We start from the raw sequence: 21,215 nt of genomic DNA, 5'->3' as shown, positions 1-21,215 counted from the left end.
CATTTATCACAGAAAGTAAAACTACTTTTCAAAAGATGCACTTTTTTAAATACATACCCAATTCTAATATCGTATGTTATCCGCAAACGAAAAAATATAATTCGTCCGATTTATAATATTTAAACTTGGAGAAATACCAAAATTCGCAAAATTTCGTTCCATCCTCGTCTAGAGTTGCAATTTTTTCCTCCTTACGCATCGTGTCCGACAATCGAGATGTGGCCAATTTCCGCCACAAGAGTGGAAAAACGAAAGGGATGGAAGCGAAGAAGTGGGTTTCGCGCGGTTTTGCGCCCTCCGTTCGACCAGTTTCGTTCCCCCGCCGAACGAAAGGAATTTACGAGACGACGTGACCGAGCCGCATGAGCGGATGCGCGGACGGGGCTAATCCGGAAATCCGGAATGCCCGCCGATTTACGAAGAGCGACCGATTTTTATGGACCGTTGCCGGATATCCGGAGGAATCGGATACTCTTCATCTCGTGATCGCCGGCCGCGTTGCATTCGCTTCTTTCCTCTCGCGCAACCACCCCGCCTCTTTCATAAATTTAATCACACGTTTTCTTCGCGATAGCTTGTCTCGTACCCTGTTTTTTTTTTTTTGAAAATTTCGAGTATAATGGTTATCGAGATTATATCCTCGTAAATAATTTTTAACTTTTTCACAGTGCAATTTTTTTTAATCAATGTCTCGATAATTCTTGACAATCTTTCGATAAAATTATCGTAGAAAATTTCTGATATTTTCGAACTTGCATAAATTTAATCACACGTTTTTTTGATATCACGATAGCCCATCTTATACCTTGTTTTTTGAGTTGTGAAAATTTCGAGTGTAATTGTTAACGAGATTAGATTATATTTTAGATTATACAGTGCAATCCCTCTAATTAATATCTCCATAATTTCTCGATAAAATTATTATATAGAAAATTTCTGCATACCACTTTCTGCATATCAAACTTGACACGAACTTGACACACGGTGTTGAAATTTAAATCTCCATCTGAGGGTAGCTTCTTTCATTCACGATTCTTCTAAAAAATACATGAAAGGATCGCGAGACGTCGAACGGGAAAGTTCCAGCACCTGCATCATTTCCGTTCAATCCGCGAAAGTTGGCGTACCATTTACGTGTCTATCGTGGCGGCTCGGAATTATGTTTCAACCTAGTTCCGCTCCTCGTAGCAGGGACGTAATTGTGGAGGAAAGGTTTACGATCTGTCTCGAGGCACCGAAAAGAATTGGAGGGCCGAGTCGTTACTTTCCGAATTTACGTGTTCGAGGTATGAGCAAAGTTTCCAACTTGGAAGGTAAAATGAATAAATCCCGTTTCGAGTCCTTTTCTTTCTTTCCCGCTTGTTGGGATAATCGGTTGTTCGACAAAAGTGTTTATCGCTTTTAATCGGAGCTCTCGATCGAGATCTCGCCGGGAAGGAAGGAAAAGGACGTCGAACTTCTTTTATATTATATTTCCTCCCATCGCGTGACGCTCGCCGCTTTCCTTTATTCGAGCATAAATTTTCTAATATCTGGCTTTTAATTAGCGGGCGACGCTCGTGCAGATGTTAATCACGGGGCCGCCGATATAAAGCGCGCCCTTTAAAAACACGACACGTTTTCCCCGTAATCGGCCCCCTTACACGACATTGTTCGACTGATAAAAAAAAAAAAAAAAAAAAAGAGTCGACCTTTCTATCACGCTGATCACGAAAGCGCGAGCATTCGACTCGATCGTATCGAGTTAACACGCGAAATTCACGATGCGTGTTTCGATTTGTGCTCCTCTTCGTTTTCGAATTAAAAAGAAAAACTTATTCTTCAAGTTGATGTTGAATTGTCGTTGTTGGATTGTAAGTTTTCTTAATTTTCTTGATTCTCGATATTTAAAATTTTTAACTTTCGACTCTTCTTTTTTTATCCAAGTTTCGTCCCGTTCGCTATGTTACAACGAGTTGCACGTAAACTAATGCGACAATGCAAGTAAATTACCGATCGAACGCGGTTCGGTTAAAACGAATTTTCGCCAATTATCGTGCGAAAGTCCGTTTCAGCCCGTTTAATGGCCTATCCTGTCTGATTCGAGCAATTCATTCATCGCCGTGACAAACGGCCGTCCAAATATGACGGTACGGTATCAATTAACAATCAAATCAAACTTAGTTAAACAGTGATCGATCGATACTCTTTCACCTCGATTATTTCCCTTTTTCTCCTCGATCACTGTGTCCGACAATTACGATATGAAACGAAAATAAAAAGAGCTGCGCCGAAATGATTGAATCGAAGTAATCTCTGATCTTCAGTTCTGGTGAAAGAGAGAGAGAGAGAGAGAGAGAGAGAGAGAGAGAGAGAGAGAGAGAGAGAGACATAGAAAAAGATTAGCAGAGAAAATTTCCTCGTCGTGGGAGCAAAAGAGCAAGAAGAAAATTGCTGGGAGCCGCGAACACGCCAAGAAAGGAAATCCGATTCTTATCATCGCGTGAAATGCAGCAACGTCTTAATGGTCACTTAACCGGAAGTTGGCGGATTCGGTGAACTTCGAGACCGCGGGTGGAAAATTTGTGGAAGCGGCGCAAAACCACCGAGCGACGCGGTGTATTTGTACCGTAAATGTTGGCAGAATTTCTCCAACTTTGTTCACGTTCAATAATAACATTTCACCCAGCGAAGATCAAAAACATCTTCCTGATTTTGTTTTTTGAAAAGTATATCTTTCGATTCAACAGATGTGTGTGTAGAAGAAATAAATAAAAGTTACGTTTTATTTTTTTTTTTTTAAAAAAACAATTTGTGCAATTTCGAGCAAAATTCTATTTCTGAGCAGAAAAACGGATATTCGATAATTCTAAATTCTACAAGATAAAACGCTTTTAAAACGATGGATCCATTTTCCATCATCCTCCTCCTTCTTCTCCTCGTCTTCGAATTCGTCGTTAAACGAAGTTGTTGGAACAAGCTTTGAAACACGGGAGGAAATATCTTGGTGGAAGTTAGCAGCAGTGGTTTGCACGAGAAACCACCAAAGTATAAATTTTTCGTGGCCGCGAGAATATCGTGGAGTGAGAAGGGAAAGATTTGGTCGCGCCCTCTTTATTTTCATCTTCCCTCTTTCCTCCCCCGGTGGCGCATGCACATTCTTTCGTTTGTTAAATCCCTTTTGCAGACGGGGCTGGTGGCGTCTGCATCTGCAGGAAACGATGTCAACGATACTCGTCTTAATGCCTGTTGAACCGGAAGTGCAAGGATAAGAGCCCCAAGGCCACTCGAGTCCACGTCGAGCAAGCGTAATGAAAACGCGCAGAAAACAAGGGCTCGTCTGGTAATTCGTGTATTTTTCCTTCGTTCTTTTCTTTTTTTTTCTTTTTTCTTTTACAATACTAGTCTCTACTTGTAAATTCTCATCTTTTTTTCGGTATTTTCTTCTTTTTTTTTTTTCCTCCCCTCTCGTTCGATTTCAATCAGTGTTTCTCTCGATCGCGAGGAAGCAATTAGGAAGGAAGAAGCTACTTTGACAGAGTGAAGTGGAAAACGACGGTGAGAAGAGGTATTAAGAAAAGTTTTTTTTTTTTTTTTTTTTTTTAACCACTCGTATTTCCAAGCACGCTAATTTTTCAAGAAAAAAGAAAAAAAGAATAGCGTACGGAAATGGATTAATTATATAACGCGTCTAGGTTTGATCTAGATTTGATATCGATTTTAAATGATTCGTTCGTTCACGAATACGTCGATAATTCGATCGCATACCCTTTAATAACAATAACCCGTCAGATTTACTCTCGTCACTCGAAAATTCGAAATTTCGTAAATCAATCACGATCACCGACACGGCTCGACCTCCGCTCGCAATATTTACTTCAACAACAATACGAAATTTCAACGATATTTTTCACAAGGAAAATAACACAAATAACACAAAAAACACGAAATATTTCATACATCGAATCGAGAATGTAAAACTATATTCGTTCGTATTCTCTCTCTCTCTCAAAAAAAAAAGGATTCATAAAATTGGAAAAAAAAATGTTAAAACCACAACTCTCCCCTCCCCTCTTCCACTGAATCCAATAATATTTGAATCAATCGTCGATCGTCTTTCTTCGACCCCCCCGATTCCCGATTATCCTCGCTCGTTCGATCGTGAAAAAGTAAATAATAAATAATCCATCGAACGTTGAGCCGGAAATTCGGAAGGGAAGCGTGTCAAATTGTTGGGGCGTGTGCCGATCCCTCGTAACACGTTTTCGAACACGTTTCGAGGCGGAATTGTGAGTTATACTTGCGGACGGTGTGTCGCCGAGTCCTCGAGATCAGCGTAAGCGGATTTGCGGTAGGCGATTGCGTGGCCCGCGCAGCAGGTCAGGAACACGGTGCATATGGAGAGAAGCACGATCACCTGGAACGCGATGGATTGATTTATCGATGCTTGCTTCGCTCATCGAGCTTGATATCGAAGCACCGATACGCGAATTTACTTCGAATTTTCGAGATGTTTGAGGGAAGAAAGAGAGGATAAATGTTGATTCGAGTGAGAAAATCTGTAATTATTGCACGACGTGTGCGACACAGCTACGCGATTCATTTTTCATCGAGTAGTTTGTTCGAATAGTTAATTGCAGATGGATGATTTTAAAATTGAAATCGTTTAAGGGGAAAGGGAATGTTTGCTTTTCACTATTTCTCGAGGGGTAATTAAAAATCTTACTTTACTTGCGAGTTCCTTTTGTTGATTTTTAAAATAATCGGAGAGTTGTTGCGGAGTTTACAATTTCGTGGAAATAAAGGATCTTTCGAGGTCAATGTTGCGTTCGAGTTTTTTCGTTGCGAGAATAAATATTGTCTGGTTAAACAGTTTGATAGAAACATTTTTCCCGGGGTATAGTTTAAAATGAAAATCGTGTTTGAAAAAATTATATATTGAAAGTTTGGTGGGAAAATTTCCTCCGGCTTATAATTCAAACCGAAAGTTGTTTTGAAACGTTGAGTCGCGTTGAAGTTTCTGACGGTTATTTTATATACTTTCTAACCGTAACAAGGAATTTGTAATTCTGGCGAAATAAAAATCTCTACGAGGCAGTCTAAATTCGAGCGCGCGAGAAGCGGAAACGAAAACTTGATAGAGCTATAAAATTGGTTAGAACACCTGGCGTGATTCGCAGGTGTCGAAACATCTTCGACTAAGATTACGTTTCACGTAGACGAGCGCACTCGTCTATGAATTCTGTGCAGAATCACTACGCTGCGATCCATTTATATTCCACAATTAAGATAAGACGTCCCCTTCTGTTCGTCGTGTGAAATGAAAATGAAAAGAATCATCACGTAGAAATTCATCTTCACATTCAAAGTGTCCAAGAATAAATATAATTCACACTCTTAAACAACGATGTAACGTAATGCTTAAGAAATAAATGGAAACAAACTAATTACTAGAAGAAGAAAATTAAAAAAATTCTCGATGAAAATTAAAATTCCAAACCACGAAGAACGTTAAAAAAAAAAACAAAAGAAGAAAGGAATTCATCGATGTTTGTTAATCGATAAGTTTCGGGTGAAAAAGTGCCATTTTCACCTACGATATTCTTTCACGACTAACATTGAAATACCATCTGTAAAAAGTAAGCTTGACAAAAAAAAAAAAAAAAAGGAAAAAAAAAAATGTCACGTTTCCAGCCACACGTGTCCAGGGATCGAGACACGTCAAAAGGGAAAAGTGATTTTGCGAATGTTTTAACGGAGGAGTGAGCAAATATTTTCGAGCCGTTTGTCCCGCTCGTTTGTACAGTTACAAGCAGTGGGGAGGGGGAGGGTATGTCGAGGCGCCACTTCGCGGCCACATTTTTTCCTTCTTTTTTTTTTTTTTTTTCCCTCCGTTTTTTTCCCCCTTTTTTTTACTCGATGGAAAAACAACGGAGAGCAACGCGTTCGAAAAACGATGCGCGTGTTATGCGTCGGTACGCGTCGGTTGAAAAATGTGCGGTGTCGCCGGTGGAAAACAAGAGGGATGAAATTGTTATTCCACTTGATTTCCGGCGAAATGGCGATCCTCATCGCTCCGCGATCGGATGAATTGAAAAATTCCGTTTCGAAAATCCATTACTCGACGTCAGGTTGACCGGTTGGAAAAAGGGGGGAAAAAGGAAAACGACGAAACAGCCCTTCCGTGGAAATCTTGTCAAAATCGATGGAATCGCGAGGAATGAAGAGCGTGTGACGTTTCGATCGTGAAACGCGAGCGAAACGAGTGATTTGATGAGAGAAACGTAACGAAACCAAGAAAACAAGAGAAGGGCGGTGATTAAAAATTGGAGGTTTGAAAATAAGATAGCTAAGTATTCTAAATTCTTTCGAAAAAAAATTATTCGACTCGAAATTTATACCATTTATACGTTTTGTATTGCAGAATCATTCGATCTTCGATACATTTATTTTCCACTGGTCGCGAATTAATTACGAACGAGTTTATCGTGCAACCACTGTAGATAAGGCGCGCCAGATAATTCATCTAATTAATACATAAAAGAGGCCAACGTACGACGTGAGAACACAAGCCTGCCACGAAAAACGACGAATCTGATTAAACTCCATCTATATTTTCTTCCACGCGTCTATATTTTTAATTTCACGAGTTCCTGGCTAAAAAAAAAAAGGAAACGATTCAATTAACAGATTAAACCGGGGTCTCGTTCCACGAATTAACGTAGATCAACACTTCCGTATTTTTTACGTATTTACGCTCGAAGCCGCGAAATTGAAAATGAAATGAAATGAAAAAGAAACGCGTGAACACGCAATTCGTGGCGAACTTTTCTCGTGTGACTTTGCGAAAGAGAAGAAAAAAACACGGCGATTCTGGGGGGCACAGTTTTCGAAATGCATCGACGCAGCTGCAGTGGAGCGCGCCCATAAATTCCGTTGGTTATTCGAACGGCTCCGTGGACGACCCCGATAAACCGTCGATTTTTATTAACAGGTTCGCAGGCAAACGCGAAAAACCATTCCCCGTGCTTTTTGCCAGATTGATTTATATACACCGGTTGGAACGGTGTCGAGATCGGAGCACACGTAACATCTGTTACGTGGCTCCTTCTAAACACGCGACTCGAAAGCGTGAACGGCGGTCTTTAACGGCTCGACATAATCGACATTCGATATCGTAAGAAATTTCCTTCGTCCTTCTTGCGCCAAGAAACGGCGCATCAACGGTCAAAAGTTTGGAATCGCTCGAAAGATAAGTAATATTCGACAAGTTTAAATCGAAGATGTATTATTAAAATCAATTAAAAAAGATTAAAACTTACGTGTCTACTGTAAATATATATCTCCTTTTTTTTTTGTTGAAGTTTTAAAAAAAGAAATTCAACTTCACGTAAAAACCCGCAGTCTACAATTGACTTTTACCACGACTTTTTCTCGATCGGATCTTTGTAGATGGCGCGATACGCGTTGACGCGATAAAACAAAATGGCGGACGATTTATCAGATGAAAATCGGGGCTTATTTACGAGGCTCGCGTTCCTGGTTGAAGAAAGTGAAAATAATCCTTTATCCAAATTTCGTGGAAACTTTAATACAATAACTTGATCCATTTTTGTTACGAATAGACGCCATACAAACGTTATCATTTGTTATCGAATTTCTTTTCTTTTTTTTAAAAAATAAAATTAAGTTGGAAAAAAAATTAGCAGAGCTATGATTCGAAGAAAGGATAGAGAACACCGATTTAGGGGACGGTGTATAATTTCGTATGGATCGTCTGCCGGAAGCGGTAACAAGAGAAGGGAAGTTCGTCGAACTCGTCACGGTGGTTGCATGCATAGAACGCTAATACGCGCTAGTAATTCGCGAGTATCGAGCATTTAGTTTAGTCCCGCCGCGGCCCAATTATCCGCTCGCAATTTTCTGTGCGAATATTTTCCAATTCCCACGTACACACTTTGTTACTGATTCTCGATTCTCCTCCTCCTCCTGCTCGTGTAAATTTCACGTCATTGGAAAATCGTTCGACGGAGAGAGAAAAAAAAAAATTTCATTTGGTTTATTATCCGTGAAATTTCTCGTTAATCGAGAGAGTACAATTTCTGTTTATTATTTAGAGAGATAATAATTATAGACGATAATGTGATTGTGTTATAGTTTGAAAATATATATATTTGTGAAGCGGTATTCATCGGGGAAATTGTTGTGAATGTATGGGATGACGATTTGTTAACTGTCTTGTGTTGTTTGGCCAGAGGAAAATGAATGTCACGCGTTAACGTGACAGGAAGAAAAGTGAACGGTCCCTGTTGGGATTCGATGTAGAAATTTCGTCTTCACCATTCGCGATTTGTAAATGGCGATAAAATATAGACAAATGTAAATAATGGATCGTCGTTCGAGAAATTACGTACAAAACACGATAACTTATTTGAAATCTTCGTTTCGTTTTTTTCATTCTCGAAAATCAACTTCGAATAAACCAGTAATTTTACGAGGAAGCTCTTACTCTCTCTGAAATATTTAAAAAAGAAGAAATCCTAAAAATTGCATCGAAATTCGTCAACTCGTTTAAATAAATTGAAATCTAAAAACCAAACCTTTCCGTTTATTTTAAACTTATCATCGGTCGATAATTTAATTAAACGATCTCGAAATAACCTCTGAATGAAAACCTTCCACTTTTTTCCTCGTTTCGAGTCGATTCGAAATCGAATCGAAAGAAACCCTCCTCCCTAAAAAAAACCCCTATTTCTCTCTTTATTTCGTCCATTTGAATCACGACAAAGTATAATATATATATATATCCACTCGGACCGTTTTATCGGGGGCGAGGTTGTCCCGGGACAAACGGGGCTTTTTCGACCGACAACAAGGCAATTGGGGAGGGGGATGGAGTGGCCGATACCGGCAAAGAGGTAGTAAGGCTCAACAAAGAAATAGAGCGTGCCTATTAGAATTTGGATCGATCGGGCTCCGTAGGCGGGCCAGATCCCTGCTCGCCACGATTGAACGTTCCTCCTCCACGAGGATTTCTCGACCGTGTGTGGTCGAGCTGTTCGATTCACGGATCGAGGGGAAGGGTGGAGAATTTGCACCTTCCACACGGTGGTCTGGCTTACGGAGATTTAATCCGGCGTGCCTTGTGCGGGTGAGAAATTGGCCGAATATCGGTAACGGCCGGTTGCGTTTAAGTAAAATGGCCGGGCACCGGGGAGGGGGAGGAGGAGGAGTATCGATTCAACGTTTCCAATCGTACGGTTGTTTCGTTTCGCGATCAGTGGGCTGTGGACAGGTTGGAAATTAGTATTTTCGTTGGGTGGGTGGATCGGGGTCGAATGGATGGATCGGGTTCGGCCAGATTGGCAAAATTATGCGTGAGAGGGTGGAAAATGGCGGGCGAGATTAATGAGACGAGTTGTGCCGGCGTTTATTGGGGCGTGTAGTCGTTGTTGGACGAATACTTACGCTCGTTACGCGGATCGGGGATTTGGAAAACATTCGAGACATTCTTTCCGGAGGGGATTTTATCAAGGAAACAAGCAGTTGTGGAAGATGCGCATCGAAGAAATTGACGAGTCCCTCCAATGAAAGTTTAAATTGAAAATTAAACCGAGTTATGGACAAATTCATAAATTTTCGAAGAGAGGGAAAGGATTTTTCACCTCCACGATCTGTTTCGAGATTTGAAATCGGGCCTTGGACGACCTTGGATCGTCGCGTACCGTGAAGATGGTTCGCCAAAGATGCATGAAGCTGTTGTCGCGTGCAACAGGAGGCCAATAGGAGTAGAGAGGAAGAGAGGGGGGGGGGAGAAGGATAAAGGATAGGGAGAAGTGTGCGCATCGGTGGAATTGGAGAGAGTTGCGGTGAAAGATTTATGCAACATGCGAGGAATTCTTCTCTCGAATATGCAAGAGTTTTGACGCCGGGGAGAATTATCGACAAGCGAATTTATCGGGTTAATAACCGTGTAATTGTGCAGTACTCGCTTTATCGCCCGTAGATACGAATTGATGGATCAATTTAGGGAGAAATCTATCGATTGAAACGCAACTTACACCGATTATTTACAATCTTTTCACAATTGTTGCATCTCTCTTTATCCTCTCGTTACCCTCCTCCTTTGCGCTTCATTTTTCGCGTCATTTTCATTTCGTCTTTCAATACTCAATAGGTCCAAATTAATGGCCGACCGAATAAAAAGTAAAAGGAGAATACGAAAGAAATCCTTTTCTTAAGTATGTATTTCCATTGATGATATTCTCACTCTTCAATCCAGTTACATTAATAACAATTGGAAGGAAAATATATAGCAGAAGGTACGATAATATTTTCACCAAATTCGATTGTTTATTCTCCAAGATCAATTATCGAACGAGTAGAATCTTTTCCAAACAGTTTCTCGACACAAATTTCTCTAATTTCCGAGCTGCATTCGTGCGTACGCAAAGAGGAAGAAGCATTGGAATTTTCATTCGTTCGCCATTGAAACACATATTCTCCCCCCTTCATTAACCCCCTCTCGTATCATTTAGCTCGAGGAAATTCGAGCCCAAGAGCACTTTGCAACGTAGATTATAAGAATTAAATGATTTTCTGGTGGCGTAAAAAATTAAATCTCGATTGAAAAAATTCATTCCACGAGTCCCACTCGTGATGTTTAGGTTTGGTCGATGTTCGGTTCCACTCGTGCTATTCTTGTTTGGGCCGAAATCTTCACCGTTCACGAGTCAGACTCGTGATGACACAGGAAGGGGTTAATTGCCAAAGTAGATGTTATTATTTCGATACACGAATGCGTTACGTACAACTATCGTAGTGCCCCACATTTGCCTGGAGGAAGCCCGATAATCGTCGAATACTTTTCAACTCAACAACGGGCGGAAACGAGAAGGCAAGAATCTCGTTCGAAACGAGTTGGCTTCCAAGGAAGACAATAAGGACTTTCACTTGTCCCCCCTCGCGTGAGGAATAATGGGAGGCAGATTCCGCCTATTTAACGAACGAGGGAAAACGGGGCGTGCATTATGCATGCAGCTAAAAGCGCCACCTCCTCTCAGCGCGATGAATAAATAAGCAAGCCTATTTCGAGGGAGAGGAGATACCCGCGCGTTTATCTTCACGCGTGATAAGACGCCTGCACGCGGTAAATATTGATGCATCGCGTAATTAAGCTTGGCTGGGGCGTGTTCGTCCGCAATTGAAATTTCGTTCGTGTGGAGGGCAGCCAACATCTTCTTCTGTGTTTAACGCTGTGTTAAGAAGCGTGATGCGCGTGTTTATCGTATCTGAAGAAACGAGTATTAAAAGAAGTATTTGTGGAAAAATTTAATTTTTCGAAGAAAAAAAAAAAACGTGAGAGAGCGTTGTGAAATTTTGGAAATGCTTGGAAGAAATTGGGAGGAAGTGTAACGTCGTTTTAAATACGACGATCGATGTGATGAAAATAGTTTGTAATTAATTTAATTTAATTTCACGCGTAGGAAAGTATAGCTCTGCTGTACAAGTCTGTTTGACGACTTGGTGATTCGTTTCTTCTTTTTTTTTTTTTTTTTTTTCCATCATCTTTAGATTCATTACATTTACGCGCTTTCTAAGTGGTAAAGATTGACAAAATGTGCGTGTGTGTGTGTATATATATATAGACTATGTGTACACGTACGATTCTGGATGCAAATGGGTTAACTGAATTTTCAGCGAATATGGGTTGCCGCTTTTATTAAAAGGGAATGTAATTTATTTGGTCATTGATTTCGACGAGATACGAGTTTTGCCAACTGAAGGATATTAAAAAAAAAAAAAAAAAAATAAAAAAATAACAGAAACGAGTTAAAAATGTAATTACACGGAAATGTAATTAAAAATTGAAGTATCGTTATTGGATTACGAGAATTGAGTCGCACGTGTTAAATAACGTGTTACAAAAATCGATGCGTTTCTCTATTTTGTTATTATTTATTTATTTATTTTTTAACTTCTTTGCGAGACACACGCACATGGCACACGCGAGGCGGGACGTTTGACAGGGCGTATCGTAGAGGGTGCGAGATCACGGAACAAGCGACTCCATTCACGTCTCCATCCACTCTCGCCATTCCAACGCAGTACGCACTACTACGAGCTTTTGTTTCAAACGATCGATCAAACCATGGAATGGAATCGTTTGGCAACCGGAACAACCACGGTTTTAAAGCGAGGTGTAATCCCGTTTCATCGCGTGAAAACGCACTCGAAAATCGTCCGAATATCAACGCGCGTCGAATATCAACGAAACGAAACACGTTTCCCGCGTTACGTTCTCTCGAATAAACGAAACGATAAAGATCCATCTGATTCTTCGCGATATCGATCGAGCATATTGATCGTTGGTGGCGAGATTGAAAGAAAATAGAAGAAGGGAAAGAGAGTTGGGGAAGAGAGAAATTGCCAACCCGTCTCTTTTCGATCGTCTCGTTCTTCGTGCACGATAACGAAGCGGAGGAGATATATGTCGACCGATGGTAGGGGAAAAAATGAATTCACGGACGTCTCGTTTCATGCTGGTTGCCGCCTTTTTTCCTCCTTTTTTTTCCCCCGTCTGGAAATTGGCTTCGTGCATAAACCACCGGAGTCCCCAAGGTGTTCTTCACCTACCTTCATCCAGAGTTCCATTCTCGTTTCCTTTCCATCGCTCTTCCATTTCCACGGTTCCACTCTGTTTCCCTTGTCCGCGCACGCTGACTGACCTTCTTTCTCTTCTTATTCTTCTCTCGCTCCGTTCTTCTTCTCTCTTTCTGATATTATTCCGTATCTATTTGCACGGTTTATCCCGACCTGCATTCCTCGTCCCTGTTATTCTTACGTTATTCTTGCTTTTCTCCCCGGAAAAAGTTTCCCTTGGAAACGCGTTTAATCCGCGCTGTTTTACGAAACGAGACGAATAGCTGGAGATTTGAAACGATAATTTTCCAATTTCGTCGACCGTTGTGTCCCGTTTGCCAAATCATTTTCCAATTATTCTCGCTCTTTCGACCGCTGTGATATTTTTCGAAGAATTAAATTGGGCGAATCTTCGAAGTACGAGAATTCAATATTATACGTTATGTTTGGTGCTACATTTTTTTCAATTATATCAAAGAATACTTATGCATACTAAATTGGAACGAAGAAGATGGAAGATAATACGACTCGTTGAACTATTTTTTCTTATAGATCGCGTAAAATAATCGAGATCCACGATCAAATCTCTCCGGAAAAAGAAACGAAGAAATTTTTCTCGTCGGTATTTACACGCTTCCTTAGATTAATGGAAAATGAGAAGGCGTCTTGATAAGATGAACGAGGTTAGAACTCTGTTTACTGCAGCAACGTTGGACACGTTTCTTTGGAACACGAAATAAATAACATTTATTTATTTTATCATTTATTCGACGCTCTTTCAATTATTAATCGATAAATGATTTTGCCAATCACTATTTGATAAGCGATTGACAAAATTATTAATTATTAATTGACGACTAATTAGACACGTATTAATAAATAGTTCGCCGTTTTATCAATTTATTAATCGATAAACAAATGACAAGTTTGTTAATTAACCAATAATTAAATTTTCCTTCACCTATTTGAACAACGAAATTATTTAATCGATTTAAGCGGGCGCAATTGATTAACGAGCTGTTTTATTACGATCACGCAGAGCGAAAATTCACGATTATTTTTTCAAATTAATATTTGTGCCTTCCTTCGCATCATCCCCTGCCTCATCCGTTTCACCCTATCCGCCGCTTGATTTATAACATAGGGTAATATTGACATGGTCGCACCTCCATCGACCTATGCTTAGATTCCTCCTCCGTGATACGTTCAGGTAATCCAGTACGTGATCTATAATACCGATACCTGCATACTGATGAATACCCGATACATCAATACACCAACACTGTGTGTGTGTGACAACGCACTCCAAAGAACTTCCTTATCGACAAATCGTAAATTACTCGATGGAAGCCTAACATACATGTCGAAATGTGTTTCAACACGTTCGAATAACAAAATTTCTGCATTCGTCGTGTCGAGAAATTATAATTACAACTTATCCAATTTTCTACTCGAATCGTCGACACTTTCATCGGGGGAAAAGATTTTTTTCAACATTCGTCAAAATTTCTCCTCTCTTTTTATCTTCGAGCTGCTGTCCCTCGACACAACAGAAATATCCAACTTCTTATGTGGCCGATTTTTCTCTCGTGAAAACGTTTCGATGAAATCGCTGTTATTACGCGCACATATACAATCGTGGATTATTCAACGAAACGGAAGGATTAAACGGACGAAAGAAGCGAGACGAGATCGGGGATGGCGTCATCGTTTCCTCGCAGCGGATTCGTAAATCATCGTTTTCTTATTATTTCGCAGCGCGGAAATTGGGAGGACGCCAAGTGAATTAATTGATAATCTGATCGCGCGCGGATTTATTATACTTGGAGGACGTTTAACCGCGGCGGTCTTGCGGCCGCCATTTGTCTCGCGAGATATCATCGTTTCGCCATCTGTCTCGCAAACCCTTGTTGCCCATCCCTGCCTGCCTGATGTCGACGCGTTTGTTTCCATGGCTAGCCGCGATAATCCGAGCGCAGCGATCTCGAACTAACTGGGCAGAATTATTATTTTTCTCCATGGAGATTGTGCGGAGATTTGATTTTTGGAGAGAGCAATATTGCTACGAGTATAGAATATGCATAGGAAAATAAAATATAGGGAGAGAAAATCGATGAATATGATTAAATAAAAAGAACGAAAATTATAGTTTTTTAAATATATGGATTATGACAATTAAAATTTTGCTTAGTTCTATTCAACGAATACTGCTCATCTACTTTAATGTCGCGTGATAGATGTAATTGTCGAATAATTACGGAAGAATGAAATATTAGGTTGGAGTAGGTCGTGAAACGAATGACAACAAAGAGTATATTTAATAATGGAAAAGAAAAGGAGTAAACTATGATGTATTTAGATGTGAGTGGTGCCCCTTTGTTCCATTGTGCCCAAAAAAAGGGGAACAGACGAAACAGCGATGGAACAACAAGCAATTCACGAGTCGGACGTATATAAACTGAACGTAAAAAGATGAGTTATCGACAAGAAGAAATTCGCGAAATAAATTAATTTTCGTCGCAACGCGAAACATTTGTCACAATTTCCTTCACAAGAATCCTCGAACGTCTGACCACTCGTGTCGTTCCACTCGGCGATAAATAAACCGTCTCTCGTTTGGCCATCGAGCCAAGCGAAGCGGCAAATTTCGACGCGACATTGTTTGCAATCTCTCGGCGCGCGCGGTTTTCGCCAAACGATGTTTTAATGAACGGAAGGGGATGAGTGGAAAAACGCGGATTAAAATTCTCGCGTAAAACAGTTACAACGTAAACAGTTCGTGCGCTCGAATCGTGTAAAATCGAGCAACGATTCGCCGACATGGCTTTCCCGCCATTATCGAATGCTGTTGAAAAGTGGGAGCGGAACTCTTTTTTCTTCTCTCTCTGATCCCTCTCGAAACGAATGGACGCGAAAAAAGCGTGCGTACGTTAATTTTTGAACGAGGCGAATGGAGAGAGGCCTGATGGAGAGGGAAGAGATCTTCGATCCAAGAAGATGGATGACGATGGAAATCGTGATGCTTCAGAAAAGGATACGAGGATTGCTCTTTCGATATGTAAACAATTGTCGTATCGTCGAGAGAGATACGCGGATTGAAAATTGATAGGTTATAGGATTAATCCAGATGACCAGCTGGTGGATACATACGCTTTAATATGGAACAAATGATGCTGCGTAACGAGATCGGAGGATACGTTTGGAAACGTATTTTGGTGAGCGTATAAATTTTCTTGCAATACGAGTGGCACGTAATTTATGGTAATATGTCGAGGAATGCGTTTCGTTTGTCGATAATTTGAAACGGATGGACCGTTAACGAGGCTATGCGAATTTTCGAAAATGTCGAGGAATTAATTATATAATTATGCGCGAGAGAGAAATTCTCGAGGATTTTTGATACGTTTTCGTAAGATATGCGTCATCGTGGATAGCGCATAGCGGAGGATGAAAACGTTTGAGCTTAAATTAACCGTTGAAAGGTTAATCCACGATGATTGGTAACCACGTGGACCGATGATTCCGTGGCGCGATAATTATTCCACTGGGCGGAATTTAATAATGGAACGCGATTAATTTTCAATGGACGATTTGATTTTTCAAAGCATTGGAAATTTCAAAGCAGCCAACCGATCGAATAACCGATTGAATATTTTCCCGCTCCGATTCGAATATATCTATCCGTATATCGAAAATAAATAAGACAAGTAAAGACGCGATGATTTATGAGTAAAATATATTTATAAATAACGTTTAAAGATGTTGGCATTTCGACAATTTTCGAGATTTGGAATTTTACAATTAGATTGCTGTGTGATAACAATTTCAACGAGGCCTGATATCTTCGCTATCGATTTACCTCTCCGTCCACTTTTAAATCGCAAATATCCTTGCTGCCGGTGCAAACTGAGGGATATAGGGCGCCTTTTTATCCGATAACAATTATAAGGGGTGGCGGAAGCACGCACGATGAAAAATGGCCGGCTCACGAGACGCAATTAATCTTCGTTCGACTCTGTAATTGACCGTGGGAACAAGTGCAGAAAACAGCAACGCGTCTCGAGTATGATGTATTAACGAACACGAGGGGATGAAATGCATTAATAATCTTCGCTTCTTTCCCCTCCCTCCCTCCCTTCCTTCCTTCCTTCCTTCCTTTCTTTCCTTCCTTTTCTCGCCGCTTTAAATCTCTCCGAATCATTTCCACTCGCGGTAAAACGAGGGAGAACCGTTCCTCCTTCCCTTCCCGATTTTTACCTAATATCTAACAGTATTTTCGCGGGAAGGATCGGAGGAGAGTTCGAAAAACCTTCTTTCGCGAGGGAATAAGCCTTGGAAAATGAAACGAAGAGATTTTGCTAAGAAGAGATTGGAAATTTTTTTCCTTTTCTCTTTTCTTCTTCTTCCTCCTCTTCTTCCCCAATTTCTCCTGTATATTCTCGAGAGCGAAGAGACGTAGAGGAATCGAGGTTAAAATCCTGGTAGGAAATTAAGCTGCTTCCTTCCATTTATCAACGAAAGGAATATCGTAATAATGGAATACGAATGGACGGAGCCAAGAAGGGAAACCAATCGAATCCGCCTTCTTCTTCCACCTCTGTTTAACCGATTATCGAAAATGATACGCACGAGATGGAAGCACAGGGGTCGGGTTAACATCGTTACTGGATCGTTTTAAACTTTTACGAACTTTTTGCTCGAGGGAATCGTTTTCATAAAGATTCAACGTGGAAGGAGGAAGGGGAAAAAAGGAGGGGGGAGAAGGAGGATAGAGGAATCTGGTCGCGGTTAATGGTACGCCTTTAACTGAAAAATCTACTTCGAACCTAGACAAAGGGTTTCGACCGAGCGTGTAACGAGTTTGTTACACTGCGCACGTTAGTGTAATGAAGTTTTCCCGACGTGCTCGTGTGCGTCGTGTGTGTGTGTGTGTATCGCCCACGAACGCGCGTTCTATTGCGGGGGAGGGCGGCAACTTCTGTTAAACTACCGTATAATGCCCCCGTATTATCAGAGAAAGAGGCGAGGCGCAAGAAAACATTGGCGACCGTTAGAGCCGTACCAACGGAAATTGCGTGTAATAAAATCTGGATATACTTTTCAATCGTGTGCCGTGTCTCGAAAATGGGCGAGACTTTCTCGTTTTTAATTGGAGATTCTCCTTTTCTCTCTCTCTCTCTCTCTCTCTCTCTCTCTTTATTTCTTTCGATATATAGATAGAAAATGATAGAAAATGCGGCAATTTTCTGCAAATGTTTAGTCGAAAGTTAATGGGATATAATACTTTCTTGGAATTTTTATTTTCGCTAATATTAAGGTGTTGTTAGATACCTTGAAAGAGAGAGTAGTTTAGAGAGTGATTTAAGTATTTCTTTTTTGAATCTGAAAATGAATCGATAAACGAAAGATAATAATATTTCTTTTGAAATTTATAACAATCGCTTCGATATTAGTTAAAATAGAATTTTCGTTGCGTTCGAAATTTTATCGAAACCAGATTGAAGAAAGATTAATCCATCTCGCGAAGATGACTATGCTCAAGATGTCATCGTGAAAATATACAAATTAAAAAGAAGACGAAATTCTGAAAATATTTTGTCCATTTGAACACGTAATAATACAAGAATCTTCCACAATTTGATCTCTGGGAATATTTCTTTAAACTTCGCACGAATAGGAAATATTTTCCAGCGGGGGATGATCGGCGAGCCTAAACGATTTTTGCAAAAAAAAAAAAAAAAGGACGAGCAGGTTTTCATTGATTCTATCAGGCCAGGAAAGTCCGTGAAAGTGGTCCACGTTACAAACTAGATTTTCCTCCGTAACCGTTCGAATTTATCTTTATGGGAATACGTTGGATAGGTGGAATAAGATCTTTCGACGTTGACCCCCTTCCACACCTCGGCCAATATATTTCCCTTTTTCACGAACGCGATTCTATGGAACGAACGGGAGTTAGAAATCTTACGTTACGGTTTCTTCGATACCAGGAAGATCCCTTTAAAATGATACAACGATTGATAAATTGGAAAAATCTTTTAATTTGAAACATTGCACTCTGTTGCTTGCATCACCACCACAAGGGAAATATCGCATAAATTTGTCGATCAACGCGCTTTTAAATTACTCTTTTTTTCCTTTCATCTCATTTCCCTTCAATTTTTAATAATATTACGCGTTAATTTCAGCTACGTGTATTAATACAATAATAGGACAGGAAATTAATCTCGTATAAATAAATTCTCCGATAAATTCCATGAAAAAGAATTTTTTTATTTGTTTTTTTTTTAAATAAAACGAGCTGTACAAGTGATGTTAATATTAAAAAGAAAAAAATTATCGAAACGTGGATCGATACCATCGTTGTTTAAACAATAAGTAAAATGCAAAGTATCGTTGAGCCTCGTTGAGAATCTTCCTTTCCCAATTATCATATCAATAAAATTTTTTTCGATGCCATTTTTAAATTAAATCACCATCAAATTGCCACGGCCAGGATGGCAGAACGCAAAAGTCGAAATAGTCCTTAAAGCAATTCGAAGAAAAAGATGTTAAGAACGCGAGGCGATATAGGAGGCGAACAGCCTCGAGAGGACACGTTTCTGGTTGAATTTCAGCCACGACACGGTCCAAAGAAACGCGTGTTTTACGATGGGAAACGTACGTGTGTCGTTTGTGTGATCGATCACGCGGTATTTTGTCGGATTGTCGGTTTATTTTGAAATGCTTTGCGATTTCTTTTCTTTGTAAGAAAATTAATGGCGAATAATTTGTATCCAACGATTTTTATTTGGCAACTTTTTCAATCGAGCGTATATCGGTATATCGATTTATTTTTCTCATTCGTTGTAATTTTATTGCATTTTGTTGCGAATGTTGCCAGGATACGTTCATTCGGAAATATTGCTAAAAATCTTATTATCACTTTTCTACGTTTCGAGAAAGAAAATGTTTTAATTTTTCGAAATTGGAAGAAAAATTTCTTTTTACAACTCGTCGCAAAAAATATTGTAATATAAATGTCTGGGGATAATTTCAAGACGTTTAGGTAGCGAGAAGAGGAAAAGTATAACAGGTACTTGATACGTAGAATGAAATTGATCCTCTGATGGTATTTGCGAAAAATTGTTGTATTCTCTACCGACGTCGGTACGATGATATCGCTCGAATCGGTAAATGCTGGGCGAGAGATTGATACGATGTCAAAGGAATATTGATCTTTCTCTGAATATTGTCGTTCCAACGTATTGGAATCGTGCAACGATTCGATGAACAGTTTACAGTATTTCCTCCCTGTATGCTCTCGAGAATTATTGAACGTTGAGTCAACGTTGTAACATATATTTATATAGACACATAACATCACGCTATTTCTTTCGTTCGAAAGTCAATCTTTTCTCGATTATCAATTGAGAATATTATATTCTTCTCTCTGTTTCTCTCAATAATTCGTCCACACCAAAAGAACCAAAATTGTATTTGTTATTCATTACTCAAAGACCTTCTCATTGACAAATCCCTAACGTATTAACGTATCTCATTAACGTACATCCCTTTCATCCAATTATCTCGTTACACAATAGAACGTAATCAAAATTAAAATTCCACCAAAGAAACTCGCTTATTACCTCATTATCCCCTTCCCCTCTCCATCATCAACCCCCTTAATACAATCCAAACTTTAAACCACACCACACTTTCCTCTCCCCTTTAAAACCACTTTCCCTCTCGCATCGAAGAAACGCAGCACGCTGCTTTCTCATCCCTTGCGACGCGACGTTTCCTCGACTTCCGGCACGGCACAAGCTCGTCCAACCCCTCCTTTCCTCGTCCCTCCCCTCGGTAAACCGAGCGGAAGCCCTTCAATTATCTCGCACTCTTACCTAATCGTGGTATTTCCTTAATTAACCGCGAAGAGAGAGAGAGAGAGAGAGAGAGAGGCTTACCGGGAGCAAAGGGGGTCGACGATGGGTCACGTTGTGGTGCTTGTACAGGATGCACGAGGCAGGAAACGTGATCGCGCCTGAGGCGGCCATGTAACTGGTCAGGGCCACCAGGATGCTCGTCGGCCCGTGCACCATGTGGATCAGGGGCAATCGAACCAGCAAGCACCAGACACCGCTCGACAGCAACATGCACGACATGGTGAGGAGGCATGTGCCCGCGAAAAACATGTAGAAATTGTCGAACGTTAGGCTGCCTTGGTTGCTCGTTACCTGTGGACCATGTTGAGAAAATAATTGAGACGAGCATAAGGAGATTTATTTATTGAGAGGGATTTGATGAAAGATTTTCTTTTTGTCGTAGAGAAATTATTTCGTGGAAATTAAATTAAAATTCGGTTTCTTCGGAATATATATATATATATATATATATATATATATATATATATATATATATTCGTATTACATATCAAGAATCGAAGATGATTCAAGTTGTGAATTTTATATCGCGTGATAGACAGGTTTGAATCCTCTTTCTTCTGTGGATGATGATGATTTATAGAGAGGGATTTCAAAGATTTTCTTTTTATTGTAGAGAAATTATTTCGTGGAAATTAAAATAAAATTCGGTTTCTTTAGAATATGTATAAT

At 40.0% G+C, this 21,215-nt stretch overlaps 1 protein-coding gene across 1 annotated transcript in view; it reads right to left on the bottom strand.

Annotated features, from left to right (window-relative positions):
- The window catches only part of LOC147658171 (uncharacterized), a 38,381-nt gene extending 17,554 nt beyond the window's left edge, over positions 1-20,827 (bottom strand). Inside the window, exon 1 of the mRNA XM_086904571.1 lies at positions 20,568-20,827. Coding sequence (XP_086760697.1) covers positions 20,568-20,795 — 228 coding nt within the window. The 5' untranslated portion in view covers positions 20,796-20,827. The remainder of the gene's footprint in view (positions 1-20,567) is intronic.
- Between the last annotated feature and the right edge of the window lie 388 nt (positions 20,828-21,215).

The sequence above is a fragment of the Apis florea genome, unplaced genomic scaffold (genome assembly GCF_048593485.1).
Source record: "Apis florea isolate Af1SG1 unplaced genomic scaffold, ASM4859348v1 contig_2350_pilon, whole genome shotgun sequence".
Taxonomy (NCBI): domain Eukaryota; kingdom Metazoa; phylum Arthropoda; class Insecta; order Hymenoptera; family Apidae; genus Apis; species Apis florea.
Note: the sequence above shows the minus strand (reverse complement) of the source record. Positions and strands in the feature narration are given on the sequence as shown.